This window comes from Athene cunicularia, assembly GCF_003259725.1.
Source record: "Athene cunicularia isolate RWA chromosome 2 unlocalized genomic scaffold, athCun1 chr2_part1, whole genome shotgun sequence".
Lineage (NCBI taxonomy): Eukaryota > Metazoa > Chordata > Aves > Strigiformes > Strigidae > Athene > Athene cunicularia.
This window is the reverse complement of record NW_020799095.1, coordinates 113,426,915-113,447,685: the sequence shown is the minus strand read 5'-3', so window position 1 is coordinate 113,447,685 and position 20,771 is coordinate 113,426,915. Positions and strand designations below refer to the sequence as shown.

General features: G+C 39.6%; 2 protein-coding genes across 3 annotated transcripts in view; one reads left to right on the top strand and one right to left on the bottom strand.

The window, feature by feature from the left end:
- The window catches only part of NSMAF (neutral sphingomyelinase activation associated factor), a 33,506-nt gene extending 31,171 nt beyond the window's left edge, over positions 1-2,335 (top strand). For both annotated transcript variants that reach the window (XM_026842301.1, XM_026842299.1), the window contains exons 30-31: positions 599-708; positions 1,663-2,335. In XM_026842301.1, coding sequence (XP_026698102.1) covers positions 599-708; positions 1,663-1,757 — 205 coding nt within the window. In that variant the 3' untranslated portion in view covers positions 1,758-2,335. The remainder of the gene's footprint in view (positions 1-598; positions 709-1,662) is intronic.
- A 2,729-nt stretch (positions 2,336-5,064) lies between these two features.
- Positions 5,065-17,076, bottom strand: SDCBP (syndecan binding protein). The gene is made up of 8 exons (XM_026843013.1): positions 16,951-17,076; positions 13,333-13,411; positions 10,740-10,849; positions 10,274-10,432; positions 8,627-8,802; positions 7,269-7,440; positions 6,633-6,724; positions 5,065-5,776 (listed from the first exon to the last, which is right to left on the bottom strand). The coding sequence occupies exons 1-8, from the start codon at positions 16,999-17,001 to the stop codon at positions 5,722-5,724; spliced, it is 894 nt and encodes a 297-aa protein (XP_026698814.1). The 5' UTR covers positions 17,002-17,076; the 3' UTR covers positions 5,065-5,721.
- Positions 17,077-20,771: the final 3,695 nt, after the last annotated feature.

The window sequence follows — 20,771 nt, the reverse complement described above, 5'->3', positions numbered from 1 at the left end:
TTTTTGATAATTACAATAGCTAATCTTAAGTGAAAGTGTGATCACTTTTTTTTCACAAATCAAAGTACATACAGTTCTTTACTGGATAAACCATAAACAGATGTAATGCTTACTCAGTCACTGGAGTAAAAACATAGCAGCTGTATATGGAGTACACTTGTTGGCTTCTTGTGTGTGTGGATATATAAAAATATATGTATATGCATCTGTATATATATGATTTTCTTTGGTTATTTCTCTGAAAGACCTCTTTGCACTTCAAGTGATTGTTTCAGGAACATGAAGTGACAGAAGCAAAAGTGGTGGTTCATGAGATACTTGGGTTCCACACACAAGAGGGGTCCTCTTCTGTTACAGAAATACATTTCATCCTTCTGCTGAGGAAGGTGTGGCTGGGTCTAGGGCAGTCAAAGAAGCAAGTCTGGGTCATGACCCTTTAAGATAATTTGGGAATAGCCTTTCCAGAAAGACTGGGTTAATGGGTAGAGTTTCATTCAGTTTTGTAGCTCCACTTTCAATTCTTTTTGGCTTAGTTTGGAAATGTTGAGCGCTCGTTATACAAAACCTTGAAGTGAACTGATTTCAGACTTACCTGCAGGTGCTTCAGATGGGATGGAAATACCATCTTATCAGGAAGTCAGACTGGTGATTTACTGATTTGGGACCTTCTTGGTGGAAAAGTTATTGGAAGAATCAAAGGACATACAGGTATGCCTGAACTATTTCTCGTCTCAAATTGCATGGAAAATTCCTATTTTCCAGCTTTGTTAGAATTGAAAAGTTTGAGAGTCATCTGCTCAGTCAGTGAGCTGTTCTTGATGTTAGTGCTGTCTGGAACACCAGAACTGAAGGTAGGTCTACATCAGCTTTCAGGGAAGTTTAATAACAATTGAGGAATGTTGCTATTTAGAGTATTGACCAAAGGTAAATGACTTGGGATTTTTAATTCACACAAGTCAACTCCAAGAGTCAACTTTTTTCTACCTCATACCCCTAATAAAGTGTAGTATAGACTGCACCGTATACTTTGTAAAAGTCTGTCCAGACTGTGAGTCTAACAAATTAAGTTCAGTATTGTTTTGGGTGGGGATTTATAGGCGGCTTAAATGTATCTGTATATTCTTCAGTACAGTAGCAACCAGGATGTGTGAGGGAGCAGAACTATCTCATTTTATTCAGTTTGGTTTTTAAGGGTGCCTTCATGAACAGTTATTTCAAATTTCTCTGCTCTAAGCTTATACTGTAGAACTTGACCTGTATAGCAATCATTCTATAGCTTAGGGAATCTTCAGGAGCAGGCTTCTAGGCATATGCTAGAAGATGTAAACATACTTTTAATATGAAAAGTCCAAATGGCAGAGTGAAAAATCTCCCTTCCTAGAGAAACCTCTTCAAGCCCTTATCCCCATGAATCCTTGTGCCACCTGCGTTCTACACTGGCACTGCCATTGTCCCTCTGGTACCCAAAGTCAGCTGACACAATGTAGCATGAGTAGTATTCATTACTGTGAATAAGAGCAGCCACCTAGAAGCCTACTAAAATTTCTTAGCATATGTGGTATCAGTTGAATCCAAACTAATGATCAGATGATCCTAAACTCTCTTAAAAAGATCTGTTCCATCACTTACTTGCATTTGGATTTACTTGTTTTTTTTCCCCAGGTGCTGTAACATCCATGTGGATGAACGAACAGTGCACCAGTGTTATTACAGGAGGGGAAGACAAACAAATTGTGTTCTGGAAACTGCAGTACTAAGTGCCTTTCCCTCTAGATATTTAAACGAACTTGTATTTTAAACCAAATCTTTTAAAGGAATTTAACTGTGTGCAATGATGGCTGCTGAAGTTCAACCAGACAAGAAGCTTTGTTCAACTGCAACTTTGTTATGGTGACTTCACTGAGAGCTCTTAACTTCCATAGTGTATGCATTTGTTTTTCATGGACTACCATACTGAAAATGCTTGTCAAAAATTATATCAGATTTGAAATTAAAGACCTATTTTTCTGTAATTAAAGAGCTCTTAACTTGCAGTCATTGTTTGATTTACACAGAATGCATCATAGCTTGCTGTTTGAACTGGTTTAAAAACAGCAGCATTTGCATTCTGAACTTAAGTCCTCAGGGATGCTTGCAGCTTAGTGCCATGTCTTATGACATAATGTATGTACCTCTTGCATAGTCAGCCTGGCTTCCTAGTGAAGATGCATATGATGGTAAGTACTACTCTGAACACTGAGGCAGCTGTTGCTCTGGGGGCCAGTCTAGGCTACTATCTAGTTTCCAAATGTGGCTATTGGCAAAGGCAGAAAGAAAAAGAAAATATTCTGTACTGCTTTTTCCTATTGAAAACCAGCACTAATGTATTACCCTGAAAGGAAGCCAAACATAAAACTGATCCTGTAACAGGGAACACATACACATAAATCTTCCCCTAATAATGTGCCTGAAGTTAGTCTTATGCTCTATTACTACTGCTGTTCACCACTTGCATTACTATCCTTTTAATAATCTTCAGCATCCTCCTGGAATTTAAATACAGCATTTAAATAGAGCTACAGCTCCTGGCTTTATCCAGTCCCTTGTCTTAACCCCATGACAAAGCTGTGTTGCACTAGGCTTACTTTCTCTGTAGGACTTAAGGACATGATTTCCCTCAAGGATCTGTTCTGAAGTTAGACTTGAAATGGTCTTTGAATGGCTTATTACAGCAAAAAGCATCTGCAGTTGTGATATTGTCCCAAGATCAATTGTGACCCAAGATCAATAGTTATTTCTCTGATGGTATTCTCTACTGCTGCTACAAAGATGCCCTGTCCATGTGTCCAAGAGAAACATGTTCCTTAGCATTGTAAAACAATCTTTTTAGGGTTAGGGGCTGTATTTTCTTTCCCCAAATTTTTTTTATTATGCTGGAGTTCAACTTATTTTTCAATAAGGTAATGGTGTCATGTTAAAGCAAACTGGTATTTCAGCCACATTACTCAGTTGGCTTAACAAATAACTGATTCTTTTATGTAATCATTGAGTGTGTGTGGTGAAGGCACATGAAAAAAGATTAAGCCATATCATGCATGCCTGCTGTTACCAGTCTTAATCTTGCAGCAGTTTGGTGTTTGCCCTCTTCACCTTTCATTTATATTTATATCCCAAATATAGAAAATTACATTCTACACATGCCTGGAAGTGTCTTAGGTGATTCCTGGATTCTGTTAAAAGCTTTTCATGTGTATTGCTTGTTTACCTCCACCCTACTTGTCCTTGTAACTTGTCCTTGCCCTGCATTACAGTACCAGCCCAAGTTTAAAAGTTGCACTGTAACTTGTTTTACCTTTTAGCACATCCTGTTTTTGTATTGTGCAATTTCACAACTCCAGTTTTATTCCAGGTAAATTGAAAAATCACAAAGGAACTACCTGAGCAATAGTAAACTACACTCCCAAGTAAAAACAGGTTAGATGCAGAGGTTAGCATTTCATAGCTAAGCAAACTCCCTTGCCAAGGAATTTCAAGAGGACTGCTACAGGCCACAGGCCCTCTGCCCATAAGGCTGAATCATACCAGCACTACATGAAGCCACCAATTACTGCCAGTAAGTGCTTGCCACAGTGGTTCCAGAGACATATCATTTAGTAACCAAATGATGCAGTTAAAATGGCTCCCAGGGTTAATTTGATCACCAACAACAGGCTAAAGTAGTGTAATGGTTTTCTCAGTTACCATAACTGAGAAATTCATTTGATAAGCAGGAAGTTACAGATTCTTCTTGACCAGCACAGCTGAGCTAAACTTAACAGGGCTCCCAGGAAGAACAACAGGTCTGCAGCTCAGATCCACAATTAAAGCTCCCAACCCTACCCCCATCACTCCTTTTCCTATGAACTGGAAAAGCTACAACTAGCTGCACATGCTAATAAGGGACCAGTCTACATGACTTGCAGAGTGACAAGCTATGAATTGTTTGCTTTCTTAATGTGCGCTTTTGAAGTATTATATGGACAAGCAAGTAAATAAGATACCACCAGCCCCTGACCAATTCTGGATTTAAGTTCTGGAAGAATAGCTAAACTGATTCCCCACACCCATCTTATAAAAATAATTACCTATACTAAAGTTATTTGCACTGACTTTGGGCTACTGCCCCCTATGAGGAAGACTGAAGTTCAGTAATCTTGGAACCTGGAACAGAGCATTTAAAAAAAAAAAAAAATCACTCACAAAACCAGTATTGAACATCACTTCATTTATAAAGTGTCAGCTGAGCGTGCTTATGACTTACTGTGGTGGGTTGGGTTGACCCCAACCAGCAGCTAAGCCCACCCCACAACAGGATGGGTAAGAGAATCAGAAGGGAAAAAGCTAAGAAAATCTGTGGGTTGCAATATAGTTTACTAAGTGAAGAAAAAAAAAACCAACACTGTAGTGTAAAGACTCACTCACCACATGCCAGCAGCGGACTGATACCCAGCCAGTCTCCAAGCAACAACTACTTTGGAAAGACTCCTCACAAATTGTTGCTGAACATGATGTCAAATGGTGTGGAATTTTCCTTTGGTCAGTTTGGGTCAGCAGACCCAGCTGTGTTCCCTCCCAGCCTACTCAATGGGAGCAGGGGGCAGAAGGAAAAGCAGAAAAGGCCTTGGCACTGTGTAAACACTGCTCAGCAACAGCAAAAAACCTGCTGTGTTAACACTGGCTTAATCAAAAGTCTCAAACACAGCACCATACCACCTCTATAAAGTTAACTCCATCCCAACTGGACCCCATATACCCAACAAACTGCAAACAGTTCTAAAATGAAATTGCAACTGTACAATTAATGTTTTGTAGAGCAGCTAGGTTACTATTCCACATGTTAAGCTGAAGGTATGAAAAAGTTAAGCATATTTTGTCTAAAGTATCCCTGATCTACCCTTTCAAAACACTTCAACATTGTAAGCAGTAAGCTTATTTAGAAAGCTATTTTAAACTGTATTTCTTACCTTGTTTTTGTTGTTGGTTGAAACTGACCTAAACAAAACAAGCCTGTCTTAGCTCATCTTAAGTATGCATGCACACAGTATCTAAAGTTTCAGTCATTTATTTGGTGATTTCTGAATCTTTAAGAACATGGTTAAGGCAAAAGATAAGCATATTAGTTACATTTTGTATAACAAGTAATAAAAAGATTTGAGTATCTGTACACTAAATACGGTTACTTACTGAATGATGCCTTAGCTACATTCAAGCTTAGCTGGCATTCTTGTGTAAACAGTATTTACTAGAACAAAAAATTAACTAGTACTAGCCATACTTCTAATAGGTTATTTCAAAACTACTCTTGCAAACAGAAAGCAGTAAAAATACTTGTTTGTCTTAGACATACAAAGCACAGCATTGTCCTAGGTAACAACACATAACTTTGCAAGTGATACCTGGTTCCTTTAGTTACAATGGCTTATAAGAGTAGTAAACTAAATAAGACCTATGAAAGAAGTCATAACACAATTGGAGTTTCACATTTGTCAAGCATAAGGCTACAAGTTTTACAGTTTGTGAATAAACAAGATAGGTTGAACTGTAACATTCCCAGCCATTATAGATGCAAATGCTTGATGCAGCATATCTTCTCATAGCCTCCAGAAAGGCTCATGTGCAGAATAAAGAAATCACTGAGTATAATAGCCCAAGTGTAGTGGAATCATCATTATATATATGTACACACACATACATGATGCAAGTTTAAACTTCAGGAACAGAGTGATCCATCAGGCTTTTCATAATGCTAGTTGCCATCCTAAAGAAAAGGAAAAGGCATTCAGTTTTGTAAGGCAACTGTAGAAGACCACTAAAGCTTCTGATCACTGTATCTTTGTCATTGCTAGCCCTTCAATACAGTTTAAAGGCCAGCCATTTACTCTGCTATTTTTGACAACAAATACATTGCTACAGAAAGCTGCACCAAACTGCACACACAGGAGAGAAGCCCAAGATACTCAACATTTTTAATAGTAACTGAGCTGTGTTATCAGCATCTTTCAGGATGTGAGCATGTGTGCAGAGTCTGATCACAAGTACAAGGGGAAGGCAGGGGGAAAAGGTGGCTGTTAAGACTGTTTTGCAGAAAGCATACCAAGTGGAGGGGAAAAAAAGACTGAATTATACCTGAAGCATTATTAATTTCTAGCAACTTCAAAAACATATTTCTGCAGGAGAGATTTAGCTGTAGAAAGCCACTGCTGGAAAAGGATCAGAAAAAGGCAACTATATCCTGCCAAGAAACACGTTTACGTCACCAGAATTAGTTGCAACAGGAACATTTTAGCTACAAGGTACCAAAATACTTATGTTACCCACGTATTTGACAGTTCTTGGGAACTCACGTTCAGTCAAACTATGTTTAGAACAGGGTTTTTCCAAACAAATAAAGGCAAAGGAGCATCACTAACAAAAGAATAGTTTAAAAACAGAACCAAAATGGTGTATTTTGGTTGAACCATCAGATTAAGTCATTTTTCAGACACCACCCATCCCCTCTCCAGCCTTTATATGAAGTTTGTAATTAGGTCTTACCATAAATACATTTTATTTAATGTACAAAAAATAGTCACTGTCAACTTGATTACACCATGGCTGCTTTGTTTATTACCCACCTCTTTATTATATACTCATAAATACTGGAAGGCATGACAGTAATGGTCACTACATTTCCAGCTGTTGCCAAGATGTCCGCAATCTGAGGGTCCTGTTATTAAAACAAGAAGTCATATGAGCAACATTACTCAAGCTGACTAATAAAGCAGCAGTTCAAAAGCTTTTTCTAGGCATGTTTCATGCAGCTTAAGAGACCTACAACTCCTTGCCTGGAGTATTTAACCTTCAGAGCAAGTGACTAAACCTGCAATACCACTTCATAGATGTTGGGTTATCAGTATGTTGCACAAACTGACTAGAGAAGGAATACAGAAGTTATACACAGAATTCCTACTAGAATTTGATGCAGGCTGGCAGGAAGAAGCTTACTTTCTGTTGTGCCAGCAAAGTTAGATAAAAACTGAGGGTCAGCCAAGCTAGGCAGTGGGGAAGAGAATGAGTTGCCCTACCTACAGATACAGAACTGCAAAGAAGCCTCAAGACATGTCTCACATGTACAAGTTAAGCTACCTCTCATGACTTATTTTATGAACATTAAACAGTATTACAATCCTTTCCCCCCTCCAAAACACAATTAAAATATGCACACAAAAAGCTCACAGCTATCCACACCCACCACTTACTACTTATTTTACCTTCAATCCAATTACATTCTGGCCATTAATTTCACAGATATTGTGCTCTGTAAGAAGTCCATTTCTCGCAGCAGAGCTGTCTTTCACTATTGAGGTTATTTTTCCATTCTTGAATATGAAACCAACATGCCCTGTGCTGTCCTTATGCATAGTAATAATTCGTTCAAAAGGCCTATAAGACATTTAAAATGAAAAAACATGTTTTCAGTCTACTAAACCACAGAAAGAACCACACGCTATTTCAGCATCCACAAAAGGCCATTAAAAACTAAAGTCTTCTCTACAAATGTTACAAGGTAGATAAAATAGTGCTGGCAGTTTTAACAGCTGTAGGTAGACCACAGAATTCTGGAGTATAAGGCTTTCCCAACAGCCTTTCTACTGCTTTACAGTCATTAAACCTTTAAATTGTGTCTTAAAAAGCTAGTAAATCCAGGAAGGGTTTGGGGAGTCAGGCATGGAAGTGGTAGACAGAGCAGGGAATCTACTACCACAGTATTTTTATTCAATGCATGATAGAAATACCTGCCCTGATAGAAGCAGCATGCCCTCCACTGGGTCAAACTTGGTTCTTAAAGACAAATGAAGCCCTGGGAAGTGGTGGAGTCCCCATCCCTGCATGTGTTTAAGAGTAGGGTCAACATAGCACTTAGGGATATGGTGTAGTTGGGAACTGTCAGGGTTAATGGTTGGACTGGATGATCTTCAAGGTCCTTTCCAACCTAGATGATTCTGTGAACACTGAAAAAACTTCAAGACCGATACCTAGTCATACCATCTATCATCTGTCCTCTCGCAGCCTACAGACCTTATGTTGAATCTGACCTATTATTACTATATAAATACTGAACTTGTAGCTAGTTGTAATACAATTAAAAATTTGTATTGGTTCATCAAGCATACTTTTAGTGAAACAGGCATTAATTCATATGTAAGCAACAGAGTTCACAAGAAAACTATCGTGCTAAATAGAAAAGCAAATGTATTAGTTAATACAGTGAATATTTTGGTACCATCTTTTATTGCTTTTTCAGTCAGTAGAAGCAAAAGTCAAGTTGTGACTGAAAAAAGCACAGAACTCTTGAATTCAGAGTTTAAATTTGACTTGTGCTATCACTAATTAGTTTACTTAGAAAAGTGTTATGCCTCATCATGCCCATACAAGTGTGCACAGGAAGTTGACAAGAACTATTTTGACTGTTCCACCTTAAAAAGGAACATTTCTGAGGATCTTTACTATGGAAGTACATGAGCAAATTTTGTTATGCCTGCAGTCTTGCTCAAGCAAGAGGAGACCCAAACTCCACAGAATTATTCCAAGATGAATAATGACAATCTGTATCTGCAGTATTCTTTACCTGTCTCGAATGATCATTGAAATCTTTTCTCCAGAAGCCTGTTTCAGAACTTTATGTGCTTTATCAGAACTCCACCCTGCACAGTTTTCACCATTGATCTGCAGAACTTGGTCCCCAAACCGCAGACCAGCAAGGGATGCTGGAGAGTTTGCCTGAACTAACTGGACAAATATTCCCTACAAAAGAGAAAAAAAGGAAAAAGAAAAAAAAAAAAAAAAAGTTCTTCATTAAAGATGAAGACCAGTAACAGAACACACAGCCCTTTAAAGTTCACTTTAATTTTTTAATTTTTTTAAACTTTACTCAAATAGGAGAACTTGCTAATTACCTCTCCTTAAGGGGCATTTTTGAAATTTCAGTCTGTTTCTAGATGTCTTTAAGAGATTGACAGATAACTAATGCTCGAATAAAGTTCAGAAACAGGCAAATCTGTTCTATATAGATCTCTAGACACTGAAATAAAGACACAAGATTAACATTAAAGTCTTACTCAAAGGGGTAAACATTCTGTTTTAACAAGGTATCTAAACAACTGGATCAAGACAGACTAGTGGTAAATTTGCACATCTCCTTGTGCATTTAACTAGTAATTTATTTGCCAGACAGAGTCTATATATGGCTGCAGAAATAGATCAGCAATGCTAGGAACTCTATGGCAGATATTTTCCTTCTTTCACAACCCCATTAATTTTCAACTTTTTATCAATTATGACTTGTTAGCACCTCAGGTAAAAAAACCCAAGGTGTTAAAAAGCTATTTTTAGTCAAGTACCTCAAAAAAAAAAAAAAGCAGCACAACAAGTAAAAGCATATCAAGGCAAACTGTAGCTAATACCTCGAGGAGGGGGGAAGATACAGGATTTGGAACAAAACAAACACCCCCACAAGAACAAACCACCCATGCTACTCTAAGAAAACCCCAGCATTTCCTGGGTTTGGAGAACTATAAAAAGCACTTTAACCCTATATGAAACCTTGAGTACATTTTTTTTAAAAAATATTCAGATTAAATGGCCTTGCCAAGGTAAAAAAAACAAAAAACAACCAACCACAAAAGTAGCGTTTCCCACGTTTAAAATCTAAAGATACTGAAACAGAGAAGCTCCAGAGTGGATTTAAGGATCTTCTTGCAGCTATGGTCATGTTAAAGGAATTTTGAAAAAGCCTACTCTGAAATTAGTCTTTACATATAAGTGACACCCTCAGTATCCTTATTTTTCTCATCAGCAACACACTGAAATAATCTATAAAAGATGAGCTACTTTTAAGCCACAGGCAGTTCTCTGCATACTGCTGAACTTTTAAGTACTGCCCAGTGCTTCCACAAAAATAGAAACAAGAAGTCTTGAATTGCTAACAAGTATCACAGCAGCTCTGCAAGGTCAATTTCATGCTCTAAATTGGAAAAAAAATAAAAATAAAAAAAAAATCACAAGTATTTTTCAGGTGTAAAATGCCACTGCAGGTTTAGATTCTACTTCAGGCAGATGGAAATCTAGTTACTAATCTAACAAAGGATTTTAAAATTCTGATAATGGATAAGCAAACATTATACAGAAGACAATTTTTGTGACCAAGTACTAACTTCACTACAAATTTAATCCAGCAGTAAGATCTCTATAGGCAGAAGTAAGTTTCTGTACTTACATTGTCAACAGACTTAAGGCGAAGTCCAATTTTGCCATCTTGATCTTTACATAAAATAGCTTCGCGGATGCCTTGTTTAATTTCTGCTCTGCGAATTCCAATATCATTTCCAGTCACTGGAGCTACCATGTAATTAGTAGAAGGTCGTGTTACCAGTTGCTGATTAAAACAAAATAGCCAGACAACTTAGTTTCAACTTATTTAAATAGCTATACATCAGTTTATATGAAGTGATATTTAAAAAAACCACCACAAATTAAGTCACAGCACCAGCTCTTCCCCACCCCACTACTGGAAATGGACTGCTCAGTTTAAAGCCAGATTAAACAGGCACTGTTGCTTAAAACAATTCATTTATCAGTCAAGTATAGTACTTAAAACTAATAGTAGTCCACTCTCTAGAATGCTAGATATATATTTAGTCTTTATACTTTTACTTTCTAAAACATGCTTGACTGGTACCTACACCCTGTGGCTGAGCAGCTGCTGCCACCGGTAAGTTTCTCTGCACCTCTTCTTCATTGAGGCTCAGGCCCATGTACTGAGAAAGTTCTGGATACAGTCTCGGGTATAAGCCTATGGGAGGAAGACAAAAAAAAATACAATTGTCAGTTTAACAGAACAAGAGGTTACCGCTTTCACATGTACAATTACTTCAACAAATCTTGTCCTATTATAATGTATTTAATTTGAAAATTACAAGCAGAAGACCCACTTCAATCAGGACACTTATTCTAGCCCAGTTTAGAAAAGCATCCAGATAAGTATCTCAAAAGTCCTGCTTAAGAGAACTTTTTGTTTTAGTTACTCCATTCATCCTTTACAGCACAAACAACATCAGATACATGGTGATAAGTTCCAAAGCCAATGTTGTGCTGCAGTCCATGAAGGCGTGCTCTTGCTCCAAAGTTTTTGGACAATTTGTGGGAAACTACTCTTCCTCCCACCCCCAAACCAGGTATGCTAGAGAACACACACACAGAGTCACCTTCCACTAAGTGCAAGACAGCATTTGCAAGAAGCATCCATGTCAAGGACATTCCAGATCCCAGGCAGAGTAAAGTTTCTGCAGAAGACAGCCTCCTGGCTGTGAGGTCCACAGTGTAGTCTGCTTTAAGAGTCTTCATAAGAAAGTACCTACCATTTTCTCATAGCTTCAAAGTTAATTTGTTTTAGATGTTTTCTCTTGTTGAGAAGTGTAAACACAGCCCTTAAAATACCCAGCAGGAGACTGCTCTACACCCAGGAGGACTGGGGTGCCAGGAATGGGAGGAAAGGAAGTTAAACTGACAGACTTGTCAGATCTGAAGTCAAACCACTCTGGAAATAAGCTTGATATTGCTCTTGGCATAACTAACTGGTGCCATTTAATAAGTGGCAGTTATGAAAACTCTTTAAGAGTCCACGTGCTGTTCAACAGAATCGGCAGCGACAGAAAAGGCTGCTCAGAAAGCAAGGTGGTACAAGGGACAGCCTTGGAAGTGAGCAGGCTCCCCAGTTCACAAAGCTTAGGTTTCTAGCATTCACTTATGGGTACATGTACAAAACATTAGAAGAATCCACATTTGACCAGAAATGGAAAGGAACTTTTCTGGAAAGGCACAAAGGTCATTGCAAGGTGAATTCCAGTATAAACAAAAGACTTTTTTGCCCCTTAATACTTTCACTGGTCATATTGACATGTTGTTTCACATGAGAGCTGACCTTACTTCCAGATTGACTTATCGGCCTGTAGTTTCACCAATATTGATTAACAAGCTGTTTATCTTTATTTGTTTTATTTTTGCTTGCATTTTCAAGCCCCTAAGATCATACACAATTAACGCTGCACAAGACTTTTTACAGCTACTTGTTTTTTCTCTTATGTTCTTCAAAGACCACACACATGATTCATCTCTGCTGGCTGTATTACATTCTTATTCAAAACAGAGACTTAGAAATCACAGAACAAATCCAAAAGTTCTTGATGTTTTATGTTCTCCTGCTTCTGCCAGGACAGAGGGATTCCCAGCAGGTTTGGCACACCCTATAGATAATGTAGGCCTCCCTTCATTTGGGATATATCTAGTGATTAATCACCTTCAGCCACATGTATATCCTGAGCAATTCAAAATTATGTCATTCAGGCCACAAAAATTGCTGGAGAATTCAAACTCTGGACAGTAGAAAATTCTGCCAAGAGGGACTGCTGAAGCAAACTCAAATCTGGTCTAGTGAGGTTAGGTCAGGTAAGTACCTATTCCAGAAAGTATCTACGAGAGGCAGCTCTCCGGTGAGCTATACAAACTCCTGCCTTAAAGTCATCTTATACACATCAGCACCAAGAGGAGAACTGGAGACATGTACCAAGCTTTAATCTGATCCACCAACATTCTAACAGCTGTTCTAGCACTGCTTCTAGTCATGCTGGTTAGTGTCTCAGGCCTTTCAGACCAAGCATAACTTACTAACCCAGATCTCTGACCTCAAACATACCTGTGCACCTTCATGGATGCATGGGAGAAAAGAAGGAGAAACTGGTAGAAGTCATTCAGTTTTAGGTCTGATGGACCAGACATCTGATCCCAAAATTTGCTGGAAGCTTTACATTGATACCATGACAAGATCAAGTTCCACCTTCCTGTGTACTTTTCTGTTGACAGAGACTCATGTTTGTTCCTAAGCAAGCTCATACAGAGAGGAAAGACACTCAGACTCATGCTGGCCTCTGAAGCTTACAAATATACATGCTATAAATAAGAACAACTAAGCATTTGAGGTAAGAGATAAAAAGAACACAAATGGTATGAACAGCAAATCTTATGTTAGGCTCACTTGGAAAAGGTTTCAAAAAGTTAAGAGGAGGGTTAGTGTTTGCCACAACTTCCTTTTATAAGCAAACACTGGTTTTTGACTCCTACAGCACCTTACCAAGGTGGGTGTTGGCATTTCCAAAAAGGCATGGTCTCACCCTTTGTAAACAGGGTTAGATATTTATAGGTATTTGACTGTACTGTTAACTTTAGGATTTCATAACTGCTTTCTAGAACATTAGAATACTATATAGTACACAAGCTTACCTCCATCATGAGGAATAGGAGCAGAAGCTTCAGACAAAATTGCTGGATTAGCTGGATTTGAAGAAAAGGCAGTCTGAGCCTAAAAGCAAAGAAAACCACATTATCTTGTACAAGAAAAAAACCACATCTATGGAATCTCCATTATGCAGGTAGAAGACTAAATTTTTTTTTTTTCTTCTACATGCTAGTTACTATTCATCTTGAAGTTCTGAAGTCAATCTTTTTCTTTAAAATAACTCCAATACAATACGCTGTAGTACTATCAAACTACTTCAGTAGATCAACCTGTATCTTCCTCAGAGATGAGGCTACAGTTATAATGCAGCAAGGCTTCACTGTCAACCTGTTCTATTTTTGTCATCAAGCAACTTAAATAGCCTTAAAAGACACATTAAACTCGGCTGATAAAGTGTTATAAGTTTAAGTTTTAAGGTATGACCTTTGGCAGAGCATTTTGTAATTACTTTTTACAGATGGATAGTAGCAGATTTACCTCTTCACCACTTGCAGACATTATTCATGAGCTCTACCATAGTCCCTTACAGGTTGCAAGTTAATGCTACTAGTTTAATACCTTCTGAAAGAAATGAACCTTCTTTCTCTACAGAAGGTGCCACTAGAGCAAACACACTAAGTTTGATTTCTATATTGCTTACCAACTCACAAATACAAGAGACTTTAATAAAGTAAGCCATTTTCCTTCCTTCTCAATACCTGAGCTACTATTCCTCTGGCCTTGTGTAATCATGACCAGTGAAAAACACTGCCTTACAGAGGCCTGTTAAGTGTGATGAAATAGCTATCCCAATAGCTTTCCTGAGGCTGAATGTCTAAGATGTGGGTATGTACAGGAAAATACTATGCTAAACAGGACACGCAAGTCTTCTAATGCAATGTAACAGTCAAATGACTTAATGTTTTTAAGAAAAACATGCTTAAAAATAGAAGACTTCATGGGCCTGTACTCTCCAGGAAGCTGTTTTTAGAAAAAGTTTCAGAGCAAGAATGACTCATTACTTATCAATATCACATGTATTTCAAATAGCCTCCAACTCAAATGCTGGAGAAGAACAGGTTAAAATACTTAATGTAGCAAGTCTGTTTGTTTTAACCAGCAGTCAATTTAATCTCACTCATGTGTTGTGGATACAGACTTTGTCTTTCAGTACTCTGCCCCCTTTCCTAAGAGCGCTCTCAGCAGTATTTAAAAAGACAGCATTTTTATAATGCACTTTTTGGGAGAAGCAATTATTTTAGCCTCTACTATCTGCTGTAGCCAGCAGGTTGAGGGAGGTGATTCTGCCCCTCTGCTCTTGTGTGACCCCACCTGGAGTACTACATCCAGAAGCAGGTCCAAACAAGGGCCATGAAGATGATCGAGAGGGCTGGAGCACCTTCCTTATGAGGACAGGCTGAGAGAGTTGTGATTGTTCAGCCTGGAGAAGGCTCCAGAGAGATCTTATAGAGGACTTCCAATACTTAAAAGAGAGCTTACAAGAAAGACGGGGATGGACATTTTAGCAGGACCTGTTGCAATAGGACAAGGGGTAATGGTTTTAAACTAAAAGAGGGTAGATTTAGACTAGATACAACGAAGGGTTTTGGTTGTTTTTGTTGGGTTTTGTTTTGTGTTCTTTTTTTTTTTTAAATGAGGGTGATGAAACACAGAGAGGTTGCCCAGAGAGGTGGTAGATGCCTCATCCCTGGAAACATTCACGGTCAGGTTGACAGGGCTCTGAGCCCTTTTAAGGGTCCCTTCCAACCCAAACTATTCTATGAATATCAGTGAAGATGGAATGGTTTAATCTTGAAATAATTATATTCATCAATAACAGTATTTACTTGCCCCCCTCTCACGGCTACACTCAATACACAGCCCATTACCTCACTAGTTCCTACTACAGTTGGCAGCATCTGACTCCTACCACATAACTGTTAAAGGGCATCTACCCCACTGACGACAGCAACAAAAACACCCAAGCCTCTCCACTGAGGATGTGTAACCAAATGCTCTTGGCTCTACCTCCCTTCCCTTCCACATCCACATGAATTTTCTCTTAGGCTGTCTTGCTTGACATTCTACCCATTAAGCGGTAGAACTTTGTGAAATCCTAATTTAAACTTTGATTGGACAGTCATCTTTAAGTAGAACAGCAAGCATCTGTCCTGTATGAACTGATTCCTGGAAAACTGACCTTTGAGATTACAGTGTCACCAAGGATTAAACTAGTTTAACAGAACAATTTGTTTCACTCCCTATAGAAACCGCTATAGGGTTTATTCTTACTTGTCTGTGAAGCTCCATAGTAGACTACAAGCACAATCCTATGGGCAAGGCACTCTGCCCAAGTTCATAAGCCCTGCTGAGCGTACTGGCAAGACAATGTACAAGAGTCCCTGCTCTATAAAATGACAGAGCATGTATTTATGGTTCAAAGGTTTACAGGACTCACCATAGAGATACCCTACTACCATTTCCTCACTGCTTCATTCAGTGCTCACAAAGTTTAGTAGTAAAAAGACCATATTTAATATTTTTAACTGTAACACTTAAACTCTCTAGCAGTTAGTTATTAAAAGGCTAAAGGAGAAATCCTTAGCTCCAGGCTACTTTTTTTTCCTCCCCCTCCCTCAGTTCAGCATTACCTGACTCTGATAAAGGACTCTGGTAAGATAAGAAGAATGAGGTGGGGAGGGTGGACACAACAAGGAGAAATGCCAACACAGCATCCACAACTTTAAGAGCCCCACCCCACACAAACACAGGTGAGACTGAGACACTCCGGGACAGCACAGGAGAGTTAATAAGCTGTTCTGTGCAGTTTGCTTGTTTCCCAAGGACAAGGACAGAATAGCAGCCACCTTAAAATGCAGTGTAACTCATTGTTGCTGTTTAAACTGGGAGGGAATCCAGTTTAAGCTTAGGAAACAAAAGTGAAAGCTAGGTAAAATGCTGAAATAACAAGGGAACTCCTCGTAAAATACATTCACATCAAATTTCCCATGAGTTTTTAATCCATTAAAATGTTTTTAATTTTTTTTCCCAGATATTTTTTTCACCTTCATCCTGTCTAATAATAAAGCTACCAATGTTCTTACACACAAAGAGTTTTTATACAAATGTGATAATCTTGGAAGTTGAGAGAAATGGTCACTACCATAAAATAGCCAGGGCCCAAGTCTATAATACTAGATGACACAGAGAGCCATTACTCTTTTGTGCCCAGCTGACCATCAAAGCTTTCTGCCACAGGTCTGGACACTGGAAGTGAGACACAGCAGGTTTATTAGCTCCGACAACACCTATTCATCATGTCAGAGCTGACTTAAGACTAACTATGTTTGTCTACTTAAGACCAAGTATCTATACTTCAAAAAACCCAAACATATCATCACATTAAAGACAAATTACTATAAATGAATACATAAACCAAAATAAATATACAGTGGTAAAATAAGCTTGATTATCAAGCTACAAAGTAACAGATTTTCTTTCCCCTTTTAGAGGGTGATGGTAAAACAAACTGTCACCTACAATAAAATTCTCCCCTTTCCTGTATTAAATATAATCAGATATATTGTTGTCATCAAAACTCATATTATTAAAGACCACCATACCTGAATAACTTTGTCCACCTTCAGATCTTCCAGGGAAGGGTAGAGAGACATTTTGGTGCAGTCTCACTAGGTAGAGGGAAGACCAAAAAACACAAGGGGAAGGAAAGCAAACAAAAACAAACATCAGGGTTAGCCATCAGATATTTACTTAGCATTACAACTTAGAAAAGAAAACAAAAAGACAAAGAAACTAAAGTGTTAAATAAGTGATCTGTGACCTGCAAGTCTTAGCACTACAGATATATTCCATTAAGACTACCCATTTAATCTATTATCAGTAATAGCCTTTGCATAATAGGCTTTATTTAATTTACTTAGTGTTGTCAAAGTTTAGTCCTCAACGATGAGAAAGCCTCAAAGAGAAAACCGTTTCACATGAAATATCACAAAGACAGACTTTAGGAGGCCAGGATCCAATGACTGATGAAGGTTAAGAGTAAAAATTTAAATCACTCTCCTCCTTCCAACTGGGACAGTATTTTATATACAACTGCAGAAGCTTTTACTCTGTTACCCAAAATATCTAGACACTTTCATCAGTTCTGATACTCCAGTAAGAAACCACTAAAGAGAACTGGCTTCCCATGTCCATTTGCAACACATTAATTGCAGCAAGAGACCATAAACCAGTACGACTCCGTCAGTGGCAAGTTTCAAAACACACAGAGGCTTCATGCTGGCTCTCATGTGATGTTGGGAGAGCCCTGTGACAACTTATCAGGAAGCAATACAACAAAAAAACAGCAAGGAAAAAACCCAAGCAAAACTGAAAACCCCACTTCACATGATCTTCTCAGGCACTGTGCTGACATCCAGCTCTGCTAGAGCTGGGCAACTGAAGCATCAGGAAATCCCATTTTTCTAGAGCTCACGTTCTCACTGAGGTCAGCTGAGGGTTTCAAAACCATAATAAAATGTTTCATATATCAACATACAGGAAAATTTTAATGGGGGGGGGGCGACGACACACAACACGGGACACACGACAGAAACAGAAGACAACAGAATGTGATACAGTTTTACAGCTAGAGAAGGCCATGATAATGCAGTTAATGAGGCAGCTCTATTAAAAGCTTTCAGTCTGAGGATTAATTTCCTCATCAAAAGAACAGACGTCCTTTTTTGTGTAGCAATTCAGCAAAAATTCCAGACTAAAAGTGGCCACTGCATAAACCCTTGAGCTACTGCTTCTCCAAGTGCAGATATTAAGTCGATTTAAAAAAAAAATACACACTGATGCCTAATGTGATATCGCAGTAACACAATAGGCATCTCTTCGTATTACACTAAGCTCATCAACAGCTTTTCTACTTGTTCAGAGTGCCTAACAGCTCCAGTATCATCAAACTACAATTAAAACTTAAAAAAAGCGTGGCCTAAATGTGCCAGATATCTAAACTGTGAATGGGTGGCTGTTCTTGTTATGTTGCAATAATTAATTGCTACTGGCATTTTTGACTAACTGTTCAACTAAACCAAATACAGTTAAAGCTCCTGGGCTCCATAAATTAAACATACACATTTAAAACCAGTTTAAAGTTCTATTTTAATCCAGCATTGACCTGAAACAATCAAGTACTTTTGTGCATCCAAAACGGGTATAGCAAATGCGAACTCAAGCCCAGCAACCCCTTGCTCAGGTATGTGGTGTCTGGACACTGCATTCTGCTACTAACACCAGACAAGTCACACGCAGCATCAGACTCATCATTTACTTCTACACTACAGCTGCCCTAGTACATTCAGGTGCTGGTCCAGGCCCTGGTACATCCCCAAAGCCAGCACACCAGCAGGAGAAGGGAGCAGATCAAGGCCAGTGCATTCCCGAAGGAGTCACCCTGTTTCATGGTAATGAGGAGCACAGGAGCAGCATTTTGCAGGTACGGAGCTCTAACATTCACACAGCAGCAGAGCACAGCACAGGGTCTGCTGGGTCCCTGTGACAGACTTCCACACCGCAAACCCCAGAGCGTTTGCACCTTGGCCAGCTTTAGTTCTCCTCCACAGACCAGTCTCATTCTGCATGCGATTACTGGTGACGTTTGTCACCGACATGCAACCTCAGCCTTCCTTTAGTTTACAAAGAGGAACATGGCACTTTCTGTAAAAAAGTATTAGCAAAGCTAAACATGTATTAGTTCTCAGATCACGTAAGAGGACACTCCAGAAGCTTATCCTAACACTTTACAATGCTCCCCCACTACCTCCTTTCCCCAGCCAAGGACTCACAAACTCAAACGTTTGTCACTGCTATCAAGGAGCTGCACAGCTAGATCCCTTGTCATAATCTCACCAGTTACTATTTTTGGTTTTCCAGCTAAACAGCCAGAATAACTGCCACAACTGTAATTGCATTCAATGAGCTCCTAACTTTGTGTAGTGAATTTTGAATTTCTGCACAGGCAGTTGTAGCAAATAATCCTTGTTAAGTAAAGCAAGATCTGCAAAAATACTGCATTTAGTTTAAAATATGATCTTTCAATAACAATTGCCACTGTCAGGGACCACCAGGTATTACAGGAAGAACTTGTTCATGACTTCTGTGCAACATTATTCACAGCATAAACAAGAGTTTCAGCAGGCGCTATAACGGCTTTAGGCACTGGGGAGTGACTACCACAAAATATGAGTCACTATAACCTCCTTTTCTCTCTTAAAAATCTACACTGACACCAGAATCATTTTCTTTGATCATTTCCATATTCCCACGTCTTGCAAGGAACACAAGTGTTCAGGAAAGCAAAGATGAAAACCAAAGGAAAATCGTGGGGCAAGAGGGACAGCCATAACTCAGCTAGTGACCCGCAAAACCTGGTGGTGAAGGCCTCTCCCTATTTCTCAGTACCCTAGCTGGGAAGTCCAACTGCTGACGCCTGTCAGCAGATCCTGTATGCAAGGGGAAGTGCTGGGCCATTGGCCAGAGACCTGTGGAAAGGCAGCACTCGTGACACCCTGGGGCTGCCAGCAGGAAGTCCTGCGTGGGGGAGCGATCCCGAACTGCCCCCGGTAGCATGGCCAGCAGAAGAACGGCTTCCCGACACTCTCCAGGTCAGAAAGCGTGGAGCTGAACGCAGCGTGGGATCCAGCTGAACCCCAACTCTGGCCAGCCCGTAGTGACATTCCTGCCTGAAAGCACCAGCAGCCAATACTTGGGACGGGGACAAAAGCAAAGCAGAACGAAAAAACAGCAACCACAAGTGTTTTCTGCTTGTGGCCATGAAGAGATTACGGCAGACCACAAAGCCAGCACCTATACTGAAACACCAGTTTTCACTTCCAGAGTTAAAAGCTTACAAACCCAAAAACTCATCTTTAGAGCAGATCTGGGACAAGGAGGTCAGGCTGAGACATCAGAAACTGAGCAACTGCTTTGCAAATCGCTTTCCCCACTAATAACTCAGTGCTGCCCTTCTGATACATATCTAATTAGCCTCTGAGAAACTGCTCTCATTATGCATTTAGCTCTGAAATCTGCTGCCTCCATTTCAGACCTGAAGCAGGGCTCGCTTGCCCGAAAAGGCACGTCGCCATCCACTCCACCCCTGCAGAAATATTTACCCCGTCTACAAAGAAGTTACCACAAATGTCCGAGTCTCCTTACAGACCCCGGCCAGGAAGTACCGTCCTTACGCAACGACCCGGGAGCCTGAACGAGAGGTCAGAAGACACCCCCAAACCCAGGACGGGGGGCAGCTGCGCACACAGACACACACACGGGCGTTTGTCTACTCGCTGTGTTCTCTGGCCGCGGACGAAGGAGCCCCTCGCCCGGCAGCGGTCGACCCCCCCCCCGCGCCAGCCGGGTCCGGGGAGCGGCCGCC